This window comes from Salvia splendens, chromosome 6, assembly GCF_004379255.2.
Source record: "Salvia splendens isolate huo1 chromosome 6, SspV2, whole genome shotgun sequence".
NCBI lineage: Eukaryota > Viridiplantae > Streptophyta > Magnoliopsida > Lamiales > Lamiaceae > Salvia > Salvia splendens.
The window spans coordinates 3,837,765-3,863,259 of record NC_056037.1 but is presented as its reverse complement, the minus strand read 5'-3'; the positions used below and the strand labels follow the sequence as shown (position 1 = coordinate 3,863,259).

The following is a 25,495-nucleotide window of genomic DNA, read 5'->3' as shown; positions in this document are numbered from 1 at the left end:
AAACATACGATTCAAGGTGTTAAAACAAATACACAAGCCTAGATTACAACTCGGATCAACAAAGAGAGCCTAGCCTATACACATGGTAGAATGTAGAAATAAAACCATAGGTGTGATGCTCTTGTCGAGTGGAGTCGGGATTCAGGAATGGATGGTCGGAATAATGGCCGGAATGCCTTCCTTCTCTTCTTCCTCTCCTCCTTTCTCTCCCTCTGTCTTTTTCTCTGTCTCGTTCCCCCCTTCCAATTCATTTTCCCAGCCTTTTTAATCCATCAACCGCTGGGTCAACTGCAAAATCGCAGTTACGCGACTAAAACGCCCGACCGGGCGAATTCAAAGGAGATAATCGCCCGACCGGGCGAAAGGCTACTGCATGGCCTCGAGGGAAACGCCCGACCGGGCGTTTAGTGAAATCAGAACGCCCGACCGGGCGAACTTTCTGGACTCCGCATGCACAATATGGAAACGCCCGACCGGGCGTTTAGCGACATCAAAACGCCCGACCGGGCGAACTCTCTGGAATCTCAGCTATGCATTTCCGACGAACTTCCAGCTTCTAACACCCGAAACTACACTCAAAGCACGACTTGGTGAGTTATAATTAACATGAAATCCGGGGTAAAGAATAGGAAATAAGCTTCGCATCAGCCACAATGGCGGACGTCCGCCCGCCCGTCGCGCCGACGTCCGAAGACACCCGACGTCCTCACGGGACGTCCGTATCCGACCCTAAACGCCACAATGGCGGACGTCCCGGTCGCCCGTCGCGACGTCCGACCGGACGTCCGCCATTGGAGATGCTCTTAAGAATTGAGATAAAAATCTTTCACTTTTCCCTTTTTTTTACATTTACTATTTACTATTATTTTATTTTCCAAAATTACTATTTCCAAAATCTACACCCCACAGTTTCGATTTTGAATTCAAATATTTATATAGACACATTTCAAATCTTTTTATTTCCTACAAACATGAAACTAATTTTATGGAAATTTCAGGTCATTACTATTTGTTTAATATGTTCCAACATTTTTATTTTATTTGAACAACACTTGTATAGTTTTATGTTTCTAGCACAAAAGGTTTTACAAATTGGGAAAAGCAAAGGGCGAATTATTTCTTCCTAGCTGTCGGAAAATATATTTTTTGTTAACTGCCTATTAGTAGATGGCATCTGACGTGTCAGAAAATTATGCATTTTATTTTCCAAATAATATATTTTGAAAATAAAAAAATCTATTCTGTCTATTTTAGATGACATAATAATATTATTATTGTTCGAACAATTAAATATTAGGCCTTACAGTAGTTGGCCCAATATATTATTTCACGTAACTTGAAATAAGAAAGCCCATTACGACCGCCAAAGCCCTAAACGGCCCTTTATTTAAACCAAAAACAAGGGTTTTACTCACTCTCTTTCTGAACCTCAGCTGGTCTTCCACCATGGCCGTCGGGTATCTCTCCATCTCTCTCTACCCATACAACCGCGCAGTACACTCTTTCCTTGTAGAATATGCTGAATTGCTGATGTTTGAATGTTTGATGTTTGATAATTCGTGAATTTTATTTGATGCAGAAAGAATAAGAGGATTTCCAAGGGAAAGAAGGGAGGCAAAAAGAAGGCGTGAGTGCCTACCTCTTTTTTCGATTTTGTCCGCTTAATTTTATTTTTGAAGCTTTTGATAAATCTATGAATATAATCTATTGTTGAAGTTTATGCTAATTAAACATTTTTGTTGCTCTTTTAGCGTCGATCCGTTTGCAAAGAAGGAGTGGTATGATATCAAAGCTCCTTCAGTTTTCAGCAACAAGAACGTTGGGAAAACCCTAATCACCCGTACTCAGGGTACCAAAGTGCGTTATTATTCCTTTTTTTGCTTTATGGATTACATTGTTTTCCAGTTTTCTATATTTGTTTTGATTTGAATGCTTATGATCCTAGAGGAATTGACAATGCATGTGTTTTAATTATTCATTAATTTGATCCAGATGTTATAAGCACATTGCCTAGTTGAACTTGTATTCCCTTGCTACATTTATGTTTTGCCTTTTTTTTACTTGGTTTCTATCAATCCAACGCTTTCTACTCATTGTTTGGATAAGAGTAGAAAATGTACAGTATTGGCTCTTATAGAAATCAATGGACCTCAGTATATTGTTGTTATTACTTATTACACATACGCTGATTTTTGGCACTGGCAAACATTTGTTATACTATGTCTTAACTGATGAGTTCATTTGTTAAAAAGACAAGCATGTTTTTTGTTGAGTTCATTATCTTGAGCTACTCTCACAAAATGTGATCATACTGTAATTATAATTTTCTGAAACAATTAGTGTTATGGATTATGCTCTGATGGACAGGAAGTCTATGCATTTTCTGTAACCCTAAATGGTTGTATCAAAGTTATATTCTTTTTGTTTAGCCTATATTCTTGTTTGTTTGCTATAATAGCATTATTGTTTCTTCTCAGATTGCCTCAGAAGGTCTCAAGCACCGCGTGGTGGAGGCATCCTTGGCTGATCTTCAAGGTGATGAGGATCATGCCTACAGAAAGATCCGTCTGAGAGTAGAAGATGTTCAGGGAAAGAATGTTCTCACTAACTTCTGGGTATGTGCGTATAAATTTCTGCTATTCTCTTGTGGTGGAGGCATCCCTGGCTGATCTTCTTGATTTGTGTAATTTGTAGGGTATGGACTTCACGACAGACAAGTTGAGATCACTTGTGAGGAAAAGGAAATCACTGATTGAGGCTCATATTGATGTGAAGACAACTGATGCCTACACATTAAGAATGTTCTGCATCGCCTTCACCAAAAAGCGCGTGAACCAGCAGAAGGTCACATGTTATGCAAAGGGCAGCCAAGTTCGCCAGGTGCATACCTACAAATTTATTATATACTGTTATATAATTTGTATTGGACTCTATGAAGTCCGTAGCTTCATACCTCCTCCCGCTCAGAGAAAGGTTCATTTTTTACTATTTTGGTATGTCCCACATCAACACTCATATTCTATCTGTATCAACTTACCACTCATGGCTTACCACCACTAACACTATAACAAAGTGGTATACAATCACTACCCGTTCTCCACTCATCACACACTTGCCTAACAATTTCTCAAAACCCATCCCATCAGAAGTGATGAACCTCTCTCTGAAATGGAAGGAGTTTTATGAACCATCAATAGGTTATCAAGCTTTGGTACTTAAATATTTTGCTGATAAATTTCTAGATTCGGCGGAAGATGCGGGAGATTATGGTTAACCAAGCACAGTCCTGCAATCTGAAGGAATTGGTTCAGAAGTTCATTCCTGAGTCCATTGGGAAAGAAATTGAGAAAGCTACTTCAAGCATCTATCCGTTGCAGGATGTGTATATTAGAAAGGTTAAGATCTTGAAAGCACCAAAGTTTGATCTTGGCAAGTTGATGGAGGTAAGATCAGTTTCTTTCTATCATGAATGTTCTCAGCTTTACAAAATCCTAAACCATAACAATTTAACCTAAACAAATCATATGTATACTTTCTACCTGTTTCAGAAGAACTGAAATGAACACTGACTTTGCCCCCTTAAATATCTAGTTGTCGTGGTTATTTGTAATCTCTGTTAACTGAAATTAAGATAGCGCAGTTTGAAATGATTCATGGGTGTTTGTTGTGTAGGTTCATGGAGATTACACTGAAGATATTGGTTCGAAATTGGATAGGCCAGCTGAGGAGCCAGTTGCTGAGCCAACTGAACTTGTTGGTGCCTAAATGGCCTTGTTGTGTCTCTGTGATGCATCTTCTGTTACTCATTTAGTTTTATCTTAAAATTGGTACAATATTGGTTTTGGAAGTTTTTGTATGAGATTTTGTTTTAACGAGTAGAGGAAGTTTTCATTCAGAATACTCGTATTCGGCAATTAATTTTGAATTTTCGTTTTAGAGAAACTTTCTTTTGATATATTTGTGTCTCTCATATTACTAGTAGTTTCCTACATTATTTATTTATGAACATAACAAATTTATTTATTATTCCTAAAACTGCACCTATTGCAAAAATATGGTGGCAATAAGTACTACTTCCATCCCACAAAGTTTCATATTTAATGTGGGGGTGGATTTTTAGAAATGTAAAGAAAAGTTAGTTGAATAAGTTAGTGTAGTTTTAGAATAAAATGTTATTAGAGTTGATGGAATATAGGGTTTATTTATCATTTATGGTAAAAGTGAAATGTGACTATTATTGTGTGATTGACCAAAATGGCAAAATGTGACACTAATGTGGAAGAAGAAGTGTGGAAGAAGAAGGTAGTATTTTTTTTTGTTTATCATTCCAATAGAATTAAACGTATTAGAGCTAAACACTTAATCCATTATACCCAACTAGTAAATTAAAGATTCTACAAATGCATAGAAATCATTAATCTACACTGAAGAGGCCAATAATAGATCAAAGATTTAAAAGCATAGTAATCGAAAATATAAGTCATTAATTAATATCCAGTGATATTCTAAATAAGTTAGAATCATACTAATTCTTTATCTAAGTTTTCCTTCCATTTTCTAAGCTTGATATACATTAGAAATCTATATATTATTATAGGACTACTATTGAAGACGTGTCTACAATAACCTACACAATCAAGCATCAAAGACAAGAATTGAAGGCAGCAAAATTGAAGATCCAAACTGGGTTTCTTGCATATGAAACACAAATATTTCTAACACCAACATAATAATGAGCTGAAAATACACAAACTGAGCATCTAGTTATTACAGTTCCTCTCAACTTAGGAGAGATCAGTCTGTCTCAACTAACTTGAAAGAAATAATAAACCTACCAACACCATTCAAGAATCAGTCTTTAAGACAAATCCATAACTCAATAGCGGCTTCTGTTTATACTAGCTGATTGCTTGAAACACCCACAGTTCGGGCCCTTCTTTCGCCTCCCACTGTTCTTCCTTCCACTGTTAATGAAGTCCCTCAAAATCACAGCTCTGCTCCTCAAGAATCTGTTGCTACCTTTCCCTTCATCCTCAACCTTCGACAGCACGAACTGAATCTTTTGCACGGCTAGTTCCAGCACGCTGATCCTCTCGGACCCCTTTTCAGCTTGCTCCATCACCTTGACTCTCCACGTCTTCATCGTCTCTTTCAGCCTTGGAGATGCCATTTCTTCAGGAGGGCAATCTTCTATGTTCTTCACTAGCTGAACATTCAAATCAATCAGATGCACTAATGTATCCTCTGCTTCCTGCAACTGCTCCTTAACGTCTCCAAAATCGATATTCTTGCTCTTTCTACTCTTCTTGTTCGCCTCAAGTTTCCTTCTCAGGTCGCACAGTGCCACCTGGAGACATTCCAGCTTCTCAGCATCAGAGGCAAGTGTCTCGAGGATGTATTTGTCGTTGAGTTCTTGACTAGGCTCGGCGAATCTAGATGAGAGCTCCAGCTTATCCACAGCCAACTCTTTCTCCATATCTGAATCAGTGGATGGTAGTAATTGATCATAAACTCTGTACCTTCCCTTTGGTTTGCGCGATATGCTAAGAGATTCCCCAATTGTTTTATCTCTGTTGCCATCCTCGACAGTCTCCCACAGCTCAAGCATCAGATCATCAGAGCCAGCATTCCCCGTCTTCCTCATGGAGTTATATGAGTTATCAGAAGCTTGATCAAGAGGAATATCTTTCATTAGCATCATATTTCGGGCTTCTGAGGCTTTGGCTTTTGTTTTCTGCAACTTGGGAGAGTCATTTAGCTCACTTGAATACGCTTTCTTGCTGCTGCGTTCATGCTTATCTCTACCAAAGTTGTGCTGCATCTTAGGGTGGTCAACCTCACTCATCACTGGTTCTTGTTTGCTCTTCGAATTGGATCTTCTCCGTGAAACAGGTTTGTTCAAGTCTTCCATCAACTTTCCGACTACCTTAACTCTCTTCTGCAAATTCTGCAAACTATGAAGGGATTGATCTTCCGAAGGCATCTGAGATGTGGCTTCACTAGGAATGGCAAATTCCAGAAACTGCTAATAAGGGAAGGAAACTGTACATAGTAAATTTCTTGAACTTGAAGAAATGGAAAATTCAATCTACTTGCAAGAAAGGATATATTACCTCTGTCTCTTGACTGTGTGCAGCTTTAAGGTTAGAACGACGTAGTACATTGTGTTCTATGAGTGTTATATCATCTCTTAGGGAAGCTATGACAGGATCATATGCTGAAAGTTGGGATTTCAGTCCGTTGATTTCACTCTCCTTGAGACAAATCATTCCTTTAATTTGTTCAATCTCCGATGTCTTTTCAGCATTTTTATGCTCAAGATTCTGGCATGCCCCAGTGAGCTCCTGAACCTTATTCTTTAACAGAACTTCTTTGACAGAAGAGACCTGAAGATCAAAACAAAAAGTAGCTGCTTCGGCTTCCCAGAGTTCAAACTCATTGTTCATTCCTTGGAGCTCAATACTAAGTGTCTGCTCTCTCACAACATTTTCTTCGATTTCTTGATGAAGTAGACCAAGTTCAGACTCTAATTTCTTTTTGACTTTGTGAAGGCTCTGAATTTCCTTCATCTGTGTGGAATTAGTTTCGGAGAGACGGGCCTCGTTCTTCTTTAGATCTTTTGCTTCCTGCTGCGACCTATGAACGTCGATCTTCAGCTCAGCTACTGTTGTGAATAATGTGGAGTTAAGCTTCTCAGTAGCGTCAAGCTGCATTTCTGTATCAAAGAGCTTCGTCTTGGTCTGAATTAACCTCTCTGCACTACTTGCTATCTCCTGCTTCATTTGAACATTGCATTTTCTGATTTCTTGAATCTCAGACTCTAAGCTGCAAACGGCGTCTTTGAGGGCTAGATTTTCGGCCTTTTGTAGGTCAAGCGTTCCCCCTAACTCATTCATTTCCCTTCCAAGACAACTGTTCACCTCATGTTGATTGTTCAGATCTTCGAGTAGCGATCTCAACTCCACAATTTTCTCCGCTACAAAGTTCTTCAACATGGCAGATTGATTGGTGTTTGCCAATAATTCCAATAGGATATCATCATTATGTTGATCCGCTCTACGTTTCTCCTCTATCAGATCAGAGAACTTCTTTAGCAAACATGCACTTTCCTGCTTTGCTCGAGAGTGTGCTTCGTGTAATGCATTATAAGCCGTTTGCAGATCACCTTGTCGAACACAGAGACTTGCCAGAGCAGCCTGTAGCACGAAAGCTGCCTGATAACCATTGCTCAGTTCTGATTTCAACTGTCTGTTCATCTCTAAGAGTTCTTCCTTTTCACTATTCACAATGGCAAGTTTCTTGGCCATGATTTCAGCATCCTGTTCCAAGTGCTGCTTCTGCAGCTCGATCTCCATGCCCTTGGACTGCAACTGCTCAAGGAGGGCCTCCAGAACCGAGTTTTCAACGAAGAGCTGCTGCTTTTCATCTTCATTTTTGGAGACGTCAGATTTCATATCTTCAACACTTCCAAGAATCTGATGCACCAAAGCTTGCTCACTCTCGCCATTGTCCTTGGGTGCACAATCTGGACTGCTTTCGAGGGCCATGAAAATTTGGTATATGCTTGACCTCAGCCTTCCAATTTCATCCAACAAGAGCTGAGCTTCCACCTGCTGCTCAAGGCTTTCACTCTCGAGCTCTGAAATCACTTTATCGGCCAATTTAGATGCCTCAACGTGTTTTTGGCACTCAATGATGAGGGAGTGATTCTTGTTTTCCATATCTTGAATGAATTTCTGAAAGATTGATATCTCAAACTGTGCTTTCGTAGCCTTTTCAAGTTCCTCTTCTGATTCTTTCTTCTTCCATTTGTTTTCTTCTCGGAGGAGATGGATCTCGGTTTCAAGTCCAGCCATCCTCATCTCACTTAGTTGCTGCGAACCTATTCGTTCCTGCTTCTCCTCACCTAACGACACCTTGAGATTTTCCACTTGGGAATGCATGGCTTCCTTCTCCTTCTCTAAGTCCGCATATTTCTGTCCCAATCGCGTAAACTTCTTATCTAGGCTTTCAAGTCTTTTCTCCACGTTTTCCAACTTAAGAACCAAACTGTCCCTTTCAGACAAAAGATATGACCTTTCATTCTTGAGCAAATCACAGATCTCCTCTAATCCCTTCGATTTTTCCCTCAAGCCTTCAAGCTCAACTTTTGCTGCAGACAACGAGTTCTCAAGAACAGCATTTTGTCCCACTAAACTGTTCATGGTCTCAGTTATCACTTGCAACTGAGATAGAAGACAAGCTTTCTCAGTAGCAAGACTGGCCTTATCTCCTTGGAGGAGCTGGCAGGATTCTTGCAGCGCCTTCACCTTGTCGCTTGATGTCTCCAGCTCACCATTCAAGTCTGAGAGGGACTTCTCAGCTGCTACTTTCTTCTTCAAGATTTCATTCATGCTCTCTAACTTCTTTAGGAGAATCTCCTTCTCCCTGCTGTCCTCTTCTTGCATCTCTTTAATCCTCGAGTTCTCGTTCTGCAAGCTCTTCATTGAAGTCCCAAGGCATTTCGGGTTGAGACCTGCTGCTTCCACTTGCTCAACCAAAGCCTGGTAACTCTTGTTCAAGTGCTCAATTTCTTCTTTCAAACATGAAATCTCATGTTGAAGGGATGTGCTTATGCCCATATGGTGCAATACTTCCTTTTCGAGCCTCTCCCTAATCTCCTTCAAACTAAGGATCTCATTTTGCATATTCTCCATAGACACGGGTGAAGAGAACGAAGTTTGACTTAAACTATGATTTTCATCCCTAGCCTTCTTAAGCTCCTCCTCCAAACCTCGTTTGCTTGCCTCCGTGTCATCTAGCATCCGAAGCATCTCTTTGAGCTCTGAGGCAAGAGCTCTCTGATCATCTTGGGACTGAGAGTGCAGATTCTGCAGAGCCTCGAGAGTGGCCTCAACTTGTGCATGCCGGGTGCTCTCATCATGCAAACCAGACTGAAGTTTCTCGAGCTCCTCCTGCTTACTCGAGAGCACTTGATCTTTCATTGCAATCTCCTTTGCCAGATCATCAGCCTCAATACGCAATGCTTGGTTAGACATCTCTAACAGATTGCACTTCTCTCGAGTAGTCCTGAGCTTCGAAGTTCCAATCAAGACTTCGTGGTTAAGGCATTCAACTTCATCTTTTGTGCTAGATAACTCTCTCTCAAGCTTGGATATCGTTTCTGAGCAGTGCTTGTATTGGAGAGCAGAAGCTTCTTTCTCCTTGCTCAGATCAGCAACGGCCTTTCTCAGTTTTGAAACTTCGCCTTCAGCCATTTCTGCTTGCTTCTTAAGCATCCTTGTCTCATCTTCCTTAGTAGAGATTATGTTCTCCAACTCCGATATCTTTCCAAGATATTGCTCGTACCTACACGCTGCTGCTTCCTTTTCAAGCTCTAATCTCGACACTTCATCTTTCAGTGTTTGTGCTTCACTCTCCGCTGCAAATGTTTTGGTGTCAAGGACCTTCATATCTTCTTGCATGCGAGAAGTCATAGCCTCGAGATTAGATATCTTCTCAAAATACTCTTCATTTTTCACCATTTCAGCAATCTTTTGAGACTCCAACTGAATGAGGGTTTCCTTCAAAGTTTCAACTTCGGTTTCTGCTCTACCGGCCTTCTCACTGAGTCTCGTTGAATCCAATTGCGCATGACGCAGCTTCCCCTCTATCTCCAGCAGCTTTTTGAGGCATAGCTGATACTGAAGCAGGATACTCTCCTTTTCGACTTCCATATCAGCAAGCGTTTTCTTCAAACTGCAAACTTCAATTTCAGCGCTTCCTGCTCTCTCAGTCTCACTAAGAATCTTATCTTTGAGATTCTGATTCTCAGTTGACAGCTGCACTAGAGCATCTTGAGGCGATGTTTCATTCGATCCAAACATCTCTTCTAATTGCTTTAATCCGCTCTTTTTCATAGCTCCATCAGATTCCTTCTGATCAGACGGAGAATTCGCCTGTGTGTTCTCAAGCATGCAATCCACATCGCCCTCATCAGTGAGTTCAGAAGGAACTTCATCAGGAAACGCTGCTGCTATTGTTCGATGAGCATGACGGAGCTCCCCCGTTGCATGGTTGTATCTTTCAGCTAATGCACGGTAGGCACGGTAGAACTCCTCGACCAGTTTCATCAACTCGGGGCGTTTCTTGTAGTACATTTCAGCCCGCCTAGCAAAGGAATCTGCATCTTCTTCGATGAGCTTGATCATGCACTTAACCTTGCCATCCATATCTGTCAACCAATAAATGCGGATTTGATATACCAAAAAGAGAAAAGACACCGCTACTTTCAATATCACTACTAATAATAACGTATACCAAAATGAGAAAAGACGCCACTGCTTTCAACAAGCATCAGTCGATGGTATAAAGAAACTTGTACAAAATAAATCCTATATGATGATCAAAAAACAACAACGTGAAGCAAAGTCATGATTCGGGATGTGCATTACATCAGAAGAAGAAATGCAACTGCACGGCATCATATATTCTCATCCATCATTCTAATAACAACATATTCAGAAGCAAAAGAGACACACTGAGATCCCTAGCCAATTTCCATTAACACAAAAGTTGAGTTTATACCTGTGATATTTTGCTGGAGCCATTTTGAGTTCTTTGGGGTGTTGTGGCTATCCCACCACCACGAATATAATCGTCTCGATTCAGAATGAGATAAGTTGGCCATAACTCCAGCAGAGAAAAAAAATGCAACTCCCTTCGCCCTCTGAGAAAACAGCGTTATGTTTACCCTTAACAGAACAACAATTGTTGATGAATGCCCAGTTAACACTGAGAACTATCACACGCCTAACAAGATGCAAAACGATGAGTTCAAAGATTCACACGAGTATTGGCATTTCACCTCAATATAACTTCCGAAACAAGAAACATAATGCCAGAGATCTATCTCTACCAAGATATATCTAACATGCCTCCAAATCAGTGGAAATGCAATTAAAATCTGAACACATGTGCAGCATATATGGATTATCTGAATTTGGTATGATGATTGCAAAGGTAAATCTTGTTAATGGTGAGAAAAAGGAAATGAATGATAAGCAACTTTATCAAGAACTCACTTTTTTGAGAATGTACTAATAATTGCAGGATTTCGACAAATCCTATTGATATGTCGATGTCAAATAAAGGTGCTAATGTTCATCCAACTTACAGCATAGCAAAGTTTTAAGGAAACAACAATTTTTGAAATTGAACAGAAAAGATAGCTCGTAAGACATTATAAATATACCAAATCTGGCGACACAAAGAGGTTATATATTCTATAAAGAATACTTATTTGAGAAAAGAGGCTATATTTCATGCTAATGGCTTCATTAAAAGTCCAGAAAAACAGAATCTTCGCAAAAATTCAGATCAACAACTTCATAATTTCCATAAGTGAAATTTTTAAAAAAATAAAAATATTAAAAAGAGTCAACATTCATATACATTCACAAAATTAGAGCAGCCAAACAATAGTAAGCATCACAAGAACAAATCTTTGCAAATGGGGCTTTCGAAAAGCAGCAAAAAGTAGAATCTTTGCAAATGGGCCTCCCAAAAAGCTTTAAAAATGAAACTTTTACATTCCAGAGCAAGAACAGAAAATGAATACATAAACATTTGCTAAAAACTTACAAATTAAAAGCAAAGAAACAGAATCGCGATCAGCAGCTGTTGATATGAATCGACACCAGCCGCTAATTTTCACTTCACCCCATTTTTTGCATCTCAGCTCTCTCTCTCTCTCTCTCTCTAAAATCTGGTTGGCATTTTCTTCTCAAGCTCGGGTTTTTGTTGGTGCAGACAAAGGTCTCAGAAAGAATGCTGTAAAAGTGCACTAAAAACAATTTTTTTTATCTTTCTATCTCTAACAATACGTACATATGTCTGTATGTATATATCGATAATTTTAAATGGGATTAAGTGTGTGTGTGTACGAAATATGGGATGGTCGAAAAATGACGCAATATTGGAAATTTAACTATTTAATTAATCTTAATTGGGATATTACAAAATATTGTTTCAGCGTGACCGACGCTTTGATTTAGATCTAGATTCGGAATGAATTAAATTTGATTTAGTAAAAGTTATCCAGAAATTAATCGCACTCGAAAGCAATTATGTGACCAACTCGGAATTTGATAAAAGAGTATACGCGATGCAAAAAGAAATAAATATGTGAAGTTCAAGTATGGATTGGTGTTTTCCTAAATTTACAACACTAATTGTATTAATGTAAAGTGGAATATATAGAGAATTGGAATATTGTTTTCTCTAGCAATAATTGGAAAAAATCAGAGGTGGACCATGTATTTATCTCATTTAGTTGTGTGCATGACATATAAATATATAATTGCATTCTATGGGCAACTTTTCAAAATTGTTGCCTAAAATAAAAGAAAAGTTTTAGTTGGTAGACATATTCTTCTCAATGATTAAGGCACCGGATTGAATATTTAATTAATTAATACTACTATAAAGATATTTTAGTGTATTTCATAGCATATATTATGTGAATATCAAAAATGGATTTGTTGAACTATAAATTTATATGCTAATACTCCTACTACTCCAAAAAATGAAAGAATCCAAAAAAACTGAATCTGAAATGAATTTTAAAAATTTTACCAGTTTTTGGATCGGTTTGATTAGATTAAAAGTTAAAACTGATTTCAAGTAAAGGCGAATCGAATTATTATTTTTTGCTATTCTGATATATGTATATTACTTGTGCGTCAAAGTCATCATTAAAAATATGGAGTACTACTTCTAAACTAAGTGCAAATCTCAATCACAGCAAATTAACAATCTAAAAATACTACAAATCACGTCTTTAAAAACATGAAAATCACAATCAATAATCAATACTATTAATAATACTAGTAGTATATCGATCTCCTATCAAGTGAATTTTTATTTTTAGTAGATAATCAGTAATATCAAAATATATACTGTACTTCATTCATCAACCACCAATAATTTTAATATTGGACTATACAATTTTTAATATATATACAAAGAAGAATGAAAATGAAAATTTGTCTAGTTTTTGTAGTCATATAAAATATCTTTTAATATTAAACTTTATCTTGTCAAGTTTGTCTCCCATCACAACATATATTCTGATACTAAACTCCTAGATCGAAGAAAATCAATTTGCAAAAGTTGAAATCAAACAAAAACACAGCCTAGAAAATTCAAATCAAACTACCAACCTCGGTATGCCTTGGTGCACCGAATCAATATGGTTCGATTTTTATGCACAACTCTTATATACAAACTACTAGATTACACATAAATACAAAGAAAATGGCTACTCCGGTTCAAAAATGCCGATTTCAGGGGTGGTATCCATCTGCTGTTACCGATTGTCCCCTATTTTTTAATTATAAGAGCATCCACGATGGGCGGACAACGGACGAAGCGCGGACGATAGGGCATCGTCCGCCTACTGTGGGCGACGGGAACGATACAACGCGTTTTAGTTTTTTTTTTTTAATTCGAAAATTTTGTTTATATAAATACTCCATCCTCAGATTTCATTTGTAACTTTTCGATTCACTTTTCAACTCTCAAATTACGCTATAAAATAGATTCCGGTGGATACTCAAGTCCTGGTAGCCCGATATTTGGAGATGGCGCAAGGTGGCAGGGTACACAACCTGGCGAATATCGGTCGTTCGACGACAACACGCAGTATGACCCCGACTTCAGTACGGATTCGTACGGTCTCTCTGCCATGAAGCCGTCTCCAACTTGCCCTGCCGCCCCTTCCCGTCGCACCGCCGCCGCCCCCTCCGCCGGCGAGCCCTCGGCCGCCGTCCCCGCCAGAAAGAAGTGGACCAAGCACTGCGCGTACAAGTTGCCACCTCCAGCAACGAATGAAGAGTACGCCACCGGTCGTACGAACTACCAGCCGGATGAAACCCTCGTCTTGGCGAGATGTTGGGTGGATATATCAGAGGACCCAATATTCTCGAAAAATAAAAAGCAGCTCGTGTACTGGGAGCGCATCGCCGAGCGCTACAATGAGGCGAAGCCGCCGAGCGCGTACAAGCGCCAATGGGAGCAACTCCGCAAGCACTGAGATCAGGTGAAGAAGCAAGTCAACCTGTTCGCGGCGGAGTACGAGAAGTGCTAGAGGGATCAGGGAAGCGACGAGAGCTTGAGTGACGTGCGCGATAGAGCGTTGTTGTCATACCAGTCCATGTACGGCGACTTCAAGCATTTCAGCATCTGGGCGCTCTTGAGGGACAAGCAGAAGTTCCAAGGCGGGATTCTGCACACCGGTGCGACAAAGAGGACGAAGACCACCAACACTGGTGGTTATACGGCCAGCGAAAGCGGAACTCGTCCGGTGGACCTCAACCGGACGTGCACGGAGGAAGAGAGTTCCGGCACACCGATGTCCTCCCGGCGGCGTCCCATAGGCGTCAAGGCTGCGAAGAACAAGGGGAAGGCGAATGCGACATCCTCCTCGGCTGCCGCCCCCCCATTGACGAATACGGGCCACCGTGGATATATCTCATATGCCAAATAGTATCCCCTATTGTACTGCGTGCCGTTGGCTACGAAGCTGATTTTTGGACCCTCCCCCCGGCACTCATCGTTGAAGAGCGACGATGACTGAAGAACATTAATTTCGTTGTTCGAACCTGCCACACCGAAATACGCATGCCAGATCCACAAACGGTAGTCAGCAACGGCTTCCAGAATCATCGATGGATGTTTGCTTTTGAATACAATTGTGAACTGGCCTTTCCAGGCCACGGGCAGTTCCTCCACTCTCAATGCATGCAATCGATGCTTCCTAACATTCCTGGGAACCCGTGGATCGAACTGTGCATATCCAGCAATCTCTGACACTCATCAGGGGTGGGCTTTCATAGGAACTCCCCACCGAAAATTTTTCGGATCCCTTTACAAAACTACCTAAGCACCGTTAGGCTAGTCGTCTCACCCATCTGTAGGTATTCATCGAGCATATCGGCTGGTCCGGCGTAGGCAAGCTGCCGGATTGCAGCGGTGCACTTCTGATGCGTAGACAGCCCGATCCGGCCAGCGCAATCACGCCGGAGGGTGAAGCACCGGTAACGCTCCACCAAATTCGTCGCTATATGGTTGAAGAGTCGTTGCAACATTCTGAATCGCCGGCGGAAAATCTCGAGTGGATAACTGATGTGGATAATACTGGTTTGTAAAACAGATCAATTTCGCACGCAAGTTCAATTTAATTACCCAAATATTATCACTAACTGCGAGAATACAGCTTCGTGTGTAGTATTTTAGGTGTCGATCCACAGGGAAGGGAATGATTATTAAAACTTAACACTAAACAAAGCATAAAAAGGTTCGATTTTTGGTTTTGATGATTAATGACACTAAGTTAACAAACTAACTACGCAAGGATTTTAAACACGAGAAAAACAGGTCACTCCAAGTTGCTCCTTAGACTCGAATCATTCTACACATTTATCACACACAAATTTGGGATTAACTTATCAACCTAATCGCTTGCACTGAACATGTTTGCGACGTATAATTCACAGTCAGCTGAACACTTGTTCCATGAATTAATTTTCGAAGGCATTCAACTCCTGCGGAAGCGCGGGAATCTAACATCAACTACTATACGAGCTTACCTAATCCACTATCAAATTATCCTCTGAACAATTTTAATTTGATAGCATAACAATTGATTAATCCATCCATGTCTATGTTAAAGAGACAATAAACAAGGATTAGATATCTATCACAACAGATGCCTCTAAAGTAATAGAATTACGCATTAAACACAATCAATGATATCAAACGTGAGTTCAAAAGTGTAGAAGCATTCTAACGAGTCTAATTCACAACTTGGAGCAACAAATGAGCCTAGCCTTGATACATGATAAATTCAATGATTAAAACCGTAGAAGGCATGCTCTTTCGGAGTAGAATTGGATGGCGGAGTCGGATCGTCGGAGTGTCGGGTAGATTTTCCTCCTTCTCTTCTCTTCTTCCTTCTTCTCCCTTCTGTCTTCCCCCCCTTTTCTTGTAAAATCCGTCCTTTCTCTTTTTATTTCCCCAGCAAAACTGCCGAGAAAACTGCTGAAATACAGTTGAACCACCAAACGCCCGACCGGGCGAAATTAGAAGGGATAATCGCCCGACCGGGCGAAAGGCTTCTGGAGGTATCGTGGGGAAACGCCCGACCGGGCGTTTTGTGTCGTCAATAATCGCCCGACCGGGCGAACTTTCTGGAATCCTCATGCGTAACGCCCGACCGGGCGTTTTAGAAGCTCAGAATCGCCCGACCGGGCGAACTCTCTGGAATCTCAGCTATGCATTTCCGACGAACTTCCAGCTTCTAACACCCGAAACTACACTCAAAGCACGACTTGGTGAGTTATAATTAACATAGAAATGTTTAGTCTACGGGGGAAAAGTATAGGAAAAATGCTTCGCATCAAATACCCCCAAACTTAAGCTCTTGCTCGCCCCGAGCAAGATACATTTTAAGCACAAAAACTCAACCAAGTCTAACCCGCAAAGAGATTTTCATCAACAAGAATCAAGTAGGGACGTGAGTGACAAGATCTAAACCCCCGACATTTCCAATCGAGATTTCCCACTCTCAAGAACAATCACTCATCCCCCTAGATTTTCAAGTCAAGATGCACTTCAAAGTAAGTCCGAGCATACGATCAAACAACTCAAACCGTCATCATTGATTCATCAAGCACTACTAATCTCATAGACTCGCAGATTTCAAACCGAACTTCTTTAACTCTACCAAGCTATTTACACACATCCACAAGCATCAACGATTAGGTCCAAGGTCTTATTTCAAGGTTGTAATGTGGCTAGGGACGAGGTAGGATAAGTATGGATAGTGAGCTCAAAGGCTACACATTTGAGTGCCAAAATCTTCCCTCCTACAACATCCTTCCAAAGATCGAACAACCAAAAATTACAACCCAACTCAAACTCCCCCAAACTTGAGATCTATTCTAGACAAGATTACATCGCACAATTATAGAAGCTCTATCTTTATTTCATCAAACTTATTTTTTTTATTTTTTTTTTTTGTAAAGACCTCGACTTTTGTGAATTTGGAGGTCGTCTTTTTCTTTTTCTTGTTCTTGTTTTTTTTTTTTTTTTTTTTTTTTTTTCTTAGAACTTCATTCTTTTCACCTTCTATCAAGTCTAGAAATGTCTACTCTTTACAACTCACCACCCACACTCAAACTCAAACCACAAAGCTCAACTTGTATTTAGCACCCAAATAGTAGCAAGGTCTATCGATGAGGCTAAAATTAGGCTTATTTCAGTGGCTAAGTGTTTGGCTAAGTGTTTACACAAAGAATAAGAAATTAAGCTCAAGGTGGCTTCTAGGGGATCATTTGATGGACTAGGCATGTGATCATTTGGCCATGGAGTTCATCCTAGTGCCTTATCCTCCCAAATCGTTAACACAAACGAACGCAAGCACTTCACTCGATAAAGCAAATCAATCCAACATAATTTCCACAAGTCATGCGATTTTCATACTCTCCTCAACTCAAGAAATCGGATGTTATCACGACATGCTTTTTCACAAAGATCCATGCACCCATTCTATTCATCCTAGGCTTCAAAGTTCAAGTAAAATTAAGCAAGATTTCCCAACCAGAAAGCCGAAGATAAAGCATGCACCCGTCAACTACATAGATTCAAAACATCTTTATCACGCAAAACACCCAAAAAACATACAACACAAATCATTCATAACCCCCCCCAAACTTGAATGCATCATTGTCCTCAATGCATGCAAAGAAGACAAATAAAGTAAAGGGAAAGGAAACTCCCCCAAACTTGGCATGACGTCCATAGTGCATTCGGGTGGGAGGGTGGGTGTAAAAATCCTTTGCAGGTGTGCTTCCTCCTAAGCTCCAATCCTAACTCCCAGTTGCTCCTACAAAAAAAAACAAAAACTACAAAAAGAACACTCAATTCAAAATAAATGTTGGAGGAAAGAATTGAGCAAACAAAACCTCCAACATATGAAACCAAAAGATAAAAGAAAGAAAAAAACTTGGGTTGCCTCCCAATCAGCGCCTTTGTTTATAGTCGTTGGCTCGACCTTCTTCATCTTTGGTCTACACTTTCGGATTCTCTAGTGTGACCACCTCTTCTGTCTCCGTGCCACTTTCAACTCCAACATAGGCCTTCAAGCGTTGGCCATTCACCTTCCAAATGCTACCATTCTTCTGATCCCGAACATCCACAGCACCATAGGGGTATACCTTGTGCACCACATAGGGACCCCACCATCTTGACTTGAGCTTGCCCGGAAACAGTCTAAGCCGAGAGTTGTACAAAAGGACCAGTTGTCCCTCATGGAATTGACGAGGCTTAATGGCTGCATCATGTACCCTCTTAGCACGCTCTTTGTAGAGATCAACGCTCTCATATGCATGAAGCCTAAACTCATCCATCTCATTCATATCGCACATCCTCTTCTCGGCTGCAGCATCATAATCCAAATTAAGCTTTTGCAAAGCCCAAAAAGCTTTATGCTCAAGCTCTACCGGCAAATGGCAAGCCTTCCCAAATACCAATTTGTATGGTGAAGTTCCAATCGGGGTCTTATACGCCGTTCGATAGGCCCACAAAGCATCATCTAGCTTTTGAGCCCAATCCTTCCGAGACGGCCTTACAACTTTCTCAAGCACCCGCTTTATCTCACGATTGGAGACTTCAACTTGACCACTTGTTTGGGGATGATAAGGGGTAGCAACCTTGTGTTGGACACCATACTTTCCTAGGAGGTTTTCAAACAATTTGTTGCAAAAAATGAGTTCCTCCATCACTGATAATGGCTCGTGGTGTCCCAAAGCGGTTAAAGATGTGATTCTTGATAACTTTCAACACCACTTTGGCATCATTGGTTGCCGAGGCCACTGCCTCTACCCACTTAGATACGTAGTCGACAGCAACGAGAATGTATTGCTGCCCATTAGACTTGGGAAACGGTCCCATGAAGTCTATTCCCCAAACATCGAAAAGTTCTACCTCGTGAATATTATTCATCGGCATTTCATTCCTCCACGAGATATTGCCGGCTCTTTGGCAACTGTCACATCGTTCTACATAGGCTTTTGCATCCTTGAAGATCGATGGCCAAAAGAATCCGGACTGAAGCACTTTAAAAGCAGTTCGTCGTGCTCCAAAGTGGCCGCCATACAACGAATCATGGCATGCAGACAAAATCTGAAGGTGCTCATGCTCTCCAACGCACCTTCGAATCACTCCATCACTACAAATCCGGAAGAGAAACGGATCTTCCCAAACATATGTGCGGGTGTCACTCAAAAACTTCTTCTTTTGGTTAGATGACAACCCTTCTGGTATAATGCCCGTGACAAGGTAGTTTGCCAAATTGGCAAACCACGGCACATATGTTTCCCGAGCCTCCACTTGCAACACTTGCTCGTCGGGAAATTTCTCATTTATCCTTTTCTTTCTTTCATCTTCCGTCTCTTCCAATCCCTCTAATCTAGACAGATGATCGGCTACCAAATTCTCGGTCCCCTTTTTGTCTTTGATTTCCACATCAAACTCTTGTAGTAAAAGGATCCACCTCACCAACCGAGGCTTTGCATCTTTCTTGTTCATCAAGTACTTGATAGCCGAATGATCCGTAAACACTACCACCTTCGTGCCAAGTAAGTAAGCACGAAACTTCTCAAAAGCATACACTACTGCTAGCATTTCCTTCTCTGTCGTGGTGTAATTCAGTTGAGCTTCGTTGAGTACTTTGCTAGCATAGTAGACAGCGTGTAGAACCTTGTCTCTCCTTTGGCCTAGAACGGCCCCCACAGCATAGTCCGAAGCATCACACATCAGCTCAAACGGCTTTGACCAGTCGGGTGTGATAATAATAGGAGCTTCGACTAGCTTTTTCTTCAGCAATTCAAATGCCTCAAGGCATTTCCCATCAAAGACGAACTTGGCATCCTTTTCAAGCAAGTTGCAAAGTGGCTTTGCAATCTTTGAAAAATCCTTTATAAAACGTCGGTAGAATCCCGCGTGTCCAAGGAAACTACGGATGCCCTTCACATTCGTCGGGGGAGGTAACTTTGAGATCACATCAATCTTCGCCTTATCCATCTCCAACCCCAACTCTGACACCTTGTGTCCCAACACTATGCCTTCCTTGACCATGAACTGACACTTTTCCCAATTGAGCACGAGATTTGATTCTTCACATCTTTGTAGGACCCGTCTCAAGTTTTCTAAGCAAAAGTCAAATGAGGATCCAAAGACGGAGAAATCATCCATGAAGATCTCCATGATGTCTTCATTCATATCAGAAAAAATTGCCATCATGCAACGTTGGAATGTAGCCGGTGCATTACACAAACCAAAAGGCATCCGGCGGAAGGCATAAGTTCCAATAGGACATGTGAATGTCGTCTTTTCTTGATCTTCCGGGGCAATTGCAATCTGATTGTACCCCGAATATCCATCAAGAAAGCAATAATGGGAATAACCCGCAATCCTATCGAGCAACTGATCCAGAAATGGCAACGGGAAGTGATCTTTTCTCGTCGCCGTATTCAACTTTCTATAATCCATGCAAACTCTCCATGAGTTCACCAATCGAGTTGCCAAAACCTCATTCTTCTCATTGACGGTCACGGTTATTCCCCCTTTCTTTGGTACACATTGTACCGGGCTAACCCACTCACTATCGGAAATGGGATAGATCATCCCATATTTCAGCAATTTCTTCACTTCTTTTTCAACCACTTCCTGCATAAGTGGGTTCAACCTCCTTTGTCTCTCTCTTACCGGCTTAGCTCCATCTTCCATCAAGATTTTATGCATGCATATTGCGGGGCTAATTCCTTTGATGTCGGCAATGGACCAACCTAGAGCTTTCTTGTGTGACTTCAGTAGCTCTATCAACTTCAATTCCTCTTCATCATTCAACATCGCCGATATCACAACCGGTAAAGATTCATCCTCACCAAGGAATGCGTATTTCAGATTTGTCGGGAGTGGCTTCAATTCTAGCTTTGGTGGTACTTCAATTGAGGGCTGCACATCCGCCACGAAAGTATCCACCACACATTCATTCTCTAGACTTGGTCGATCAATTTGAGCATCCTCACTTTCATCAAAATCAAAATCAACTTTAATTGTCGAACCAAAGTCTCTTTCCAAGCTCCCCTTATCATAAACGCTTCCTTCTATACTTGCCGAGCAACGCATCTTGTCAAAGATACACTTGTCGAGGACATCAACTCTAAAGCACGCTTTTGCATCACTAGGATGCTTCATCGCTTTCTCCACATTAATGGTCACTTGCTCACCATTAATTCTAAACGTGACAGAGTTGTCTTTAGCTCCTAACAACACATCTCCCGTGGCAAGAAACGGTCTACCAAACAGAATAGGTACCTCTTTGTCCTCGGGCATATCCAATACTATGAAATCAACGGGGATGACGAACTTGTCTACCTTGACCAAGACATCCTCTACTATTCCAGTGGGCTTCACAATGGAATGATCAGCCAGTTGTAGAGCAATGTCGATGGGCTCCATTCTGTTCTCCAGTCCAATGGCACGTGCTGTTTTCAATGCCATCAGTGAGATCCCCGATCCTTGATCCAATAGACATTTGGTAAAAATTGTGTTGCCTATCTCACAAGGAATCACACAACTTCCCGGATCCCTCTTCTTCATGGGCATCATTCCCGAAATCAATTGTGAGCAATTCATGCTCAATGCCACTATTCCCTCGTCTTGAAGTTTCTCCTTGTTTGCCATCATGTCCTTAAAGAACTTGGAGAACTTGGGGAAATTAGTGAAGAGGTCCACCAACGATACATCCACATTCACTTTTCGAATCACGTTCATCATCCACTCGAAGCTTTTCTCCTTTGGAGCTCTGTTCTTCCTCTTCGGTGGATATGGTGGAGGAGGAATGTGATCAGGGAAGTTGAACTTGCTTTTCGGGTCTAATGCCGGACTTGTCATCAGCTGTCCATTTGATCCCATCTCTACTTTCTGCTTTCCCTTCTTTTCTGCCAAAAACTTCTCACTTAACTCGGCTTCTACACCATTTTCCTTGCTGCCGGATGCAGCCTGTTCTTGACCATGTTGGGCACCCTGCACCAACGCGGGACTTCCCTTACATGCCTCGTCCGCCCCTGCGTGCGAGGAATGCAAGCCTAACATCTCATCCGCCCCTGCGTGTGAGATGCCGGAAGTACCTTGGCCGTCCATTGATGGTGTTGAATCCAACTCACGACCACTTCTCAAGACCACTGCCTTACACTGTTCATTGCCTCTCGGATTAGGTACGGTATTGCTCGGGATGGTGTTAGGAATCCTCGTGTGTGATGCCGTGGCAAGCTGCCCTATCTGCGTCTCAAGATTCCTCATTGTCGCATCCATCTGCCCAAACTTTTCCACCGTCCTTTCCTTGAAATTTTCGTTCTCCTTTTGACTCTTAGTCATGAAAGAGAGAATCTGCCCCAACTGATCCTCGACGGTTGGCTTCTTCTCATAACCCGGCGGTTGAGTGTTGTTCCTCCATTGATTTCCCGATTTGTTGCTAGGACCAGCCTGATTCCATCCCGTTTGTTGAGGTCTCCAATTTTGCTGATTGTTGTATTGGTTGCCTTGATTGAACCCTTGGCGATTGTTGCCAATATAGTTCACATCTTCCACAGGTGGTCCTTGAAGACTTGGGCACTGATCAGTATGATGCCCGCCTTGGCACAACCCACATCTCATCACCGTCACAGCTTGGGGTTGAGGAGTCAGTTGAAGAGATTTAACTGCCTTTGTCATCGACGACATTTGAGTGCTAATGTCCGCCAGTTGAGCTTCAATTGCAGATACTCTCTCTGCATCCTTTGTAGCACCGAATGTGTCTCCTCCTTTCTCCGCTGCTCTCCTTGGGTTGTGCCAGTTCCGTTGATTGTTAGCCAACCTTTGGAATAAGGCTCTCACCTCCTCATGCGTTAAGTCATCCAGGTTTCCATTAGAGCCTGCAGTAACTAGTCCCGTGCCTTCATTATTGAGTCCCTTGTAGAATTTCAAAAGGTCATGCCCCGGAGCTAGTCCGTGACTTGGGCATTTCCTTATCAATTCCGTGAATCTCTTCCATGCTTCCGCGAAGGACTCGTCATACTTTTGTCGGAAAGAGGTGATCTCCTCTCTCAACTTCTCAATCTTCATAGGAGAATTGTATTCCAAGAGGAACAACGTCTTCAACTCTTGGAACGTTGCTATGTTGTAGCCCGGGATAGAGTCATACCAAGCTCTTGCTTTCTCCCTCAGAGAAAATGGGAATAAGACCCTCTTGATTAGATTGTGTTCCACATTCGGGGGTCTGTGAGAGTTCGTCAACTCGTAGAAGGCATTGAGGTGGCTCACCGGGTCCTCATCATCCCGTCCATGGAAAAGATTCCCCCCATTCACCAAACTAATATAGTGAGGTGGAATGTTGATGTTGTTGTTCGCATAAGCAAACTCTCCGGGGTACTCAATTCCCGATCTCAGTGTATCGCCAAACCTCACAACAGGTGGTGGTATCTCATTGTTATCTGCCATCTCACTTTCTGATTCTGAATCTCTTTCTGTACTCGGCTCGCTGAACAAGTTGCCTCTAATTGGACTCGGATAGTCCGGGAAGATTTCAGTAGGCGATCCTCTAACTCTTCTTCTTTGATAACAGAGCAACCCAAACGGTGGTGTACCCTGTGATCGCGTGTGCATTCACTTTTTTTATTTTTATTTTTATTTTTACCTACACAACAGAAAATACACCAAGCACAAGCATAAAATATTTCCTAATTACCGAAAGCGAGACCTCTCGACAACTTCGGGGTAAGTCCTATAAAACGTGTGTGCTAGTGTGCAAACAAAACTACCTAAAACTAAACTAAGAGTTAGCTAAAAATTACCTAAAAGAATACACTCCTTCGTCTTCAAGTCCGGACGTGGTAGATGGCTATCACACCGTAGAACACGAACAATGTACCTATAAAACTCAAAAAGAAAAATCAAACAAAATAAAAACAAACAAACTATAAGCTAAATAATCGATTGCCTTCCCCGGCAACGGCGCCAAAACTTAATGTGGATAATACTGGTTTGTAAAACAGATCAATTTCGCACGCAAGTTCAATTTAATTACCCAAATATTATCACTAACTGCGAGAATACAGCTTCGTGTGTAGTATTTTAGGTGTCGATCCACAGGGAAGGGAATGATTATTAAAACTTAACACTAAACAAAGCATAAAAAGGTTCGATTTTTGGTTTTGATGATTAATGACACTAAGTTAACAAACTAACTACGCAAGGATTTTAAACACGAGAAAAACAGGTCACTCCAAGTTGCTCCTTAGACTCGAATCATTCTACACATTTATCACACACAAATTTGGGATTAACTTATCAACCTAATCGCTTGCACTGAACATGTTTGCGACGTATAATTCACAGTCAGCTGAACACTTGTTCCATGAATTAATTTTCGAAGGCATTCAACTCCTGCGGAAGCGCGGGAATCTAACATCAACTACTATACGAGCTTACCTAATCCACTATCAAATTATCCTCTGAACAATTTTAATTTGATAGCATAACAATTGATTAATCCATCCATGTCTATGTTAAAGAGACAATAAACAAGGATTAGATATCTATCACAACAGATGCCTCTAAAGTAATAGAATTACGCATTAAACACAATCAATGATATCAAACGTGAGTTCAAAAGTGTAGAAGCATTCTAACGAGTCTAATTCACAACTTGGAGCAACAAATGAGCCTAGCCTTGATACATGATAAATTCAATGATTAAAACCGTAGAAGGCATGCTCTTTCGGAGTAGAATTGGATGGCGGAGTCGGATCGTCGGAGTGTCGGGTAGATTTTCCTCCTTCTCTTCTCTTCTTCCTTCTTCTCCCTTCTGTCTTCCCCCCCTTTTCTTGTAAAATCCGTCCTTTCTCTTTTTATTTCCCCAGCAAAACTGCCGAGAAAACTGCTGAAATACAGTTGAACCACCAAACGCCCGACCGGGCGAAATTAGAAGGGATAATCGCCCGACCGGGCGAAAGGCTTCTGGAGGTATCGTGGGGAAACGCCCAACCGGGCGTTTTGTGTCGTCAATAATCGCCCGACCGGGCGAACTTTCTGGAATCCTCATGCGTAACGCCCGACCGGGCGTTTTAGAAGCTCAGAATCGCCCGACCGGGCGAACTCTCTGGAATCTCAGCTATGCATTTCCGACGAACTTCCAGCTTCTAACACCCGAAACTACACTCAAAGCACGACTTGGTGAGTTATAATTAACATAGAAATGTTTAGTCTACGGGGGAAAAGTATAGGAAAAATGCTTCGCATCAATAACGGGGGTTAACCACAAAGTAATCAGCCATTAGACGCTGGTGCGCACCGAGGTGGTCTCGTTGGATGGTCCGCCGATGAGTAATCGCACGAGGGATCGCGGCCTCCA

At 41.5% G+C, this 25,495-nt stretch overlaps 3 protein-coding genes and 1 non-coding gene across 7 annotated transcripts; 2 read left to right on the top strand and 2 right to left on the bottom strand.

Annotated features, from left to right (window-relative positions):
* The first annotated feature begins 1,398 nt into the window (after positions 1-1,398).
* Positions 1,399-3,955, top strand: LOC121809936 (40S ribosomal protein S3a-like). Its single transcript, XM_042210785.1, has 7 exons — positions 1,399-1,457; positions 1,580-1,627; positions 1,752-1,857; positions 2,478-2,615; positions 2,695-2,880; positions 3,243-3,443; positions 3,673-3,955. The coding sequence occupies exons 1-7, from the start codon at positions 1,447-1,449 to the stop codon at positions 3,763-3,765; spliced, it is 783 nt and encodes a 260-aa protein (XP_042066719.1). The 5' UTR covers positions 1,399-1,446; the 3' UTR covers positions 3,766-3,955.
* A 715-nt stretch (positions 3,956-4,670) lies between these two features.
* LOC121806337 (protein NETWORKED 1A-like) lies at positions 4,671-11,843 on the bottom strand. 4 transcript variants are annotated; one of them, XM_042206335.1, is made up of 4 exons: positions 11,623-11,843; positions 10,567-10,791; positions 6,114-10,213; positions 4,671-6,025 (listed from the first exon to the last, which is right to left on the bottom strand). In XM_042206335.1, the coding sequence occupies exons 2-4, from the start codon at positions 10,667-10,669 to the stop codon at positions 4,877-4,879; spliced, it is 5,352 nt and encodes a 1,783-aa protein (XP_042062269.1). In that variant the 5' UTR covers positions 10,670-10,791; positions 11,623-11,843; the 3' UTR covers positions 4,671-4,876. The 4 variants fall into 4 exon arrangements, with proteins under 4 accessions (XP_042062269.1, XP_042062270.1, XP_042062268.1 ...); XM_042206336.1 differs by having other exon boundaries at positions 10,567-10,733; XM_042206334.1 differs by having other exon boundaries at positions 10,567-10,708; positions 11,623-11,842.
* A 6,267-nt stretch (positions 11,844-18,110) lies between these two features.
* LOC121807968 lies at positions 18,111-24,035 on the bottom strand. The gene is made up of 2 exons (XM_042208306.1): positions 18,825-24,035; positions 18,111-18,775 (listed from the first exon to the last, which is right to left on the bottom strand). Exons 1-2 carry the CDS (start codon positions 23,746-23,748, stop codon positions 18,111-18,113), a joined length of 5,589 nt encoding a protein of 1,862 aa, XP_042064240.1. The 5' UTR covers positions 23,749-24,035.
* Positions 23,090-23,196, top strand: LOC121810145. The gene has a single exon (XR_006052403.1). It is a non-coding gene; the product is annotated as a small nucleolar RNA R71 (small nucleolar RNA).
* Positions 24,036-25,495: the final 1,460 nt, after the last annotated feature.

Coding starts and splice junctions, on each gene's coding strand:
- LOC121809936 (XM_042210785.1), top strand. Junction 1,628..1,751: donor AAGGGAGGCAAAAAGAAGGC/GTGAGTGCCTAC, acceptor TTGCTCTTTTAG/CGTCGATCCGTTTGCAAAGA. Junction 2,616..2,694: donor ATGTTCTCACTAACTTCTGG/GTATGTGCGTAT, acceptor TGTAATTTGTAG/GGTATGGACTTCACGACAGA.
- LOC121806337 (XM_042206335.1), bottom strand. CDS start 10,669: ATGGCCAACTTATCTCATTCTGAATCGAGACGATTATATTCGTGGTGG. Junction 10,214..10,566: donor GCTCCAGCAAAATATCACAG/GTATAAACTCAA, acceptor ATTGGTTGACAG/ATATGGATGGCAAGGTTAAG. Junction 6,026..6,113: donor CACACAGTCAAGAGACAGAG/GTAATATATCCT, acceptor TTCCCTTATTAG/CAGTTTCTGGAATTTGCCAT.
- LOC121807968 (XM_042208306.1), bottom strand. CDS start 23,748: ATGCACACGCGATCACAGGGTACACCACCGTTTGGGTTGCTCTGTTAT. Junction 18,776..18,824: donor GACACCACGAGCCATTATCA/GTGATGGAGGAA, acceptor AAAACCTCCTAG/GAAAGTATGGTGTCCAACAC.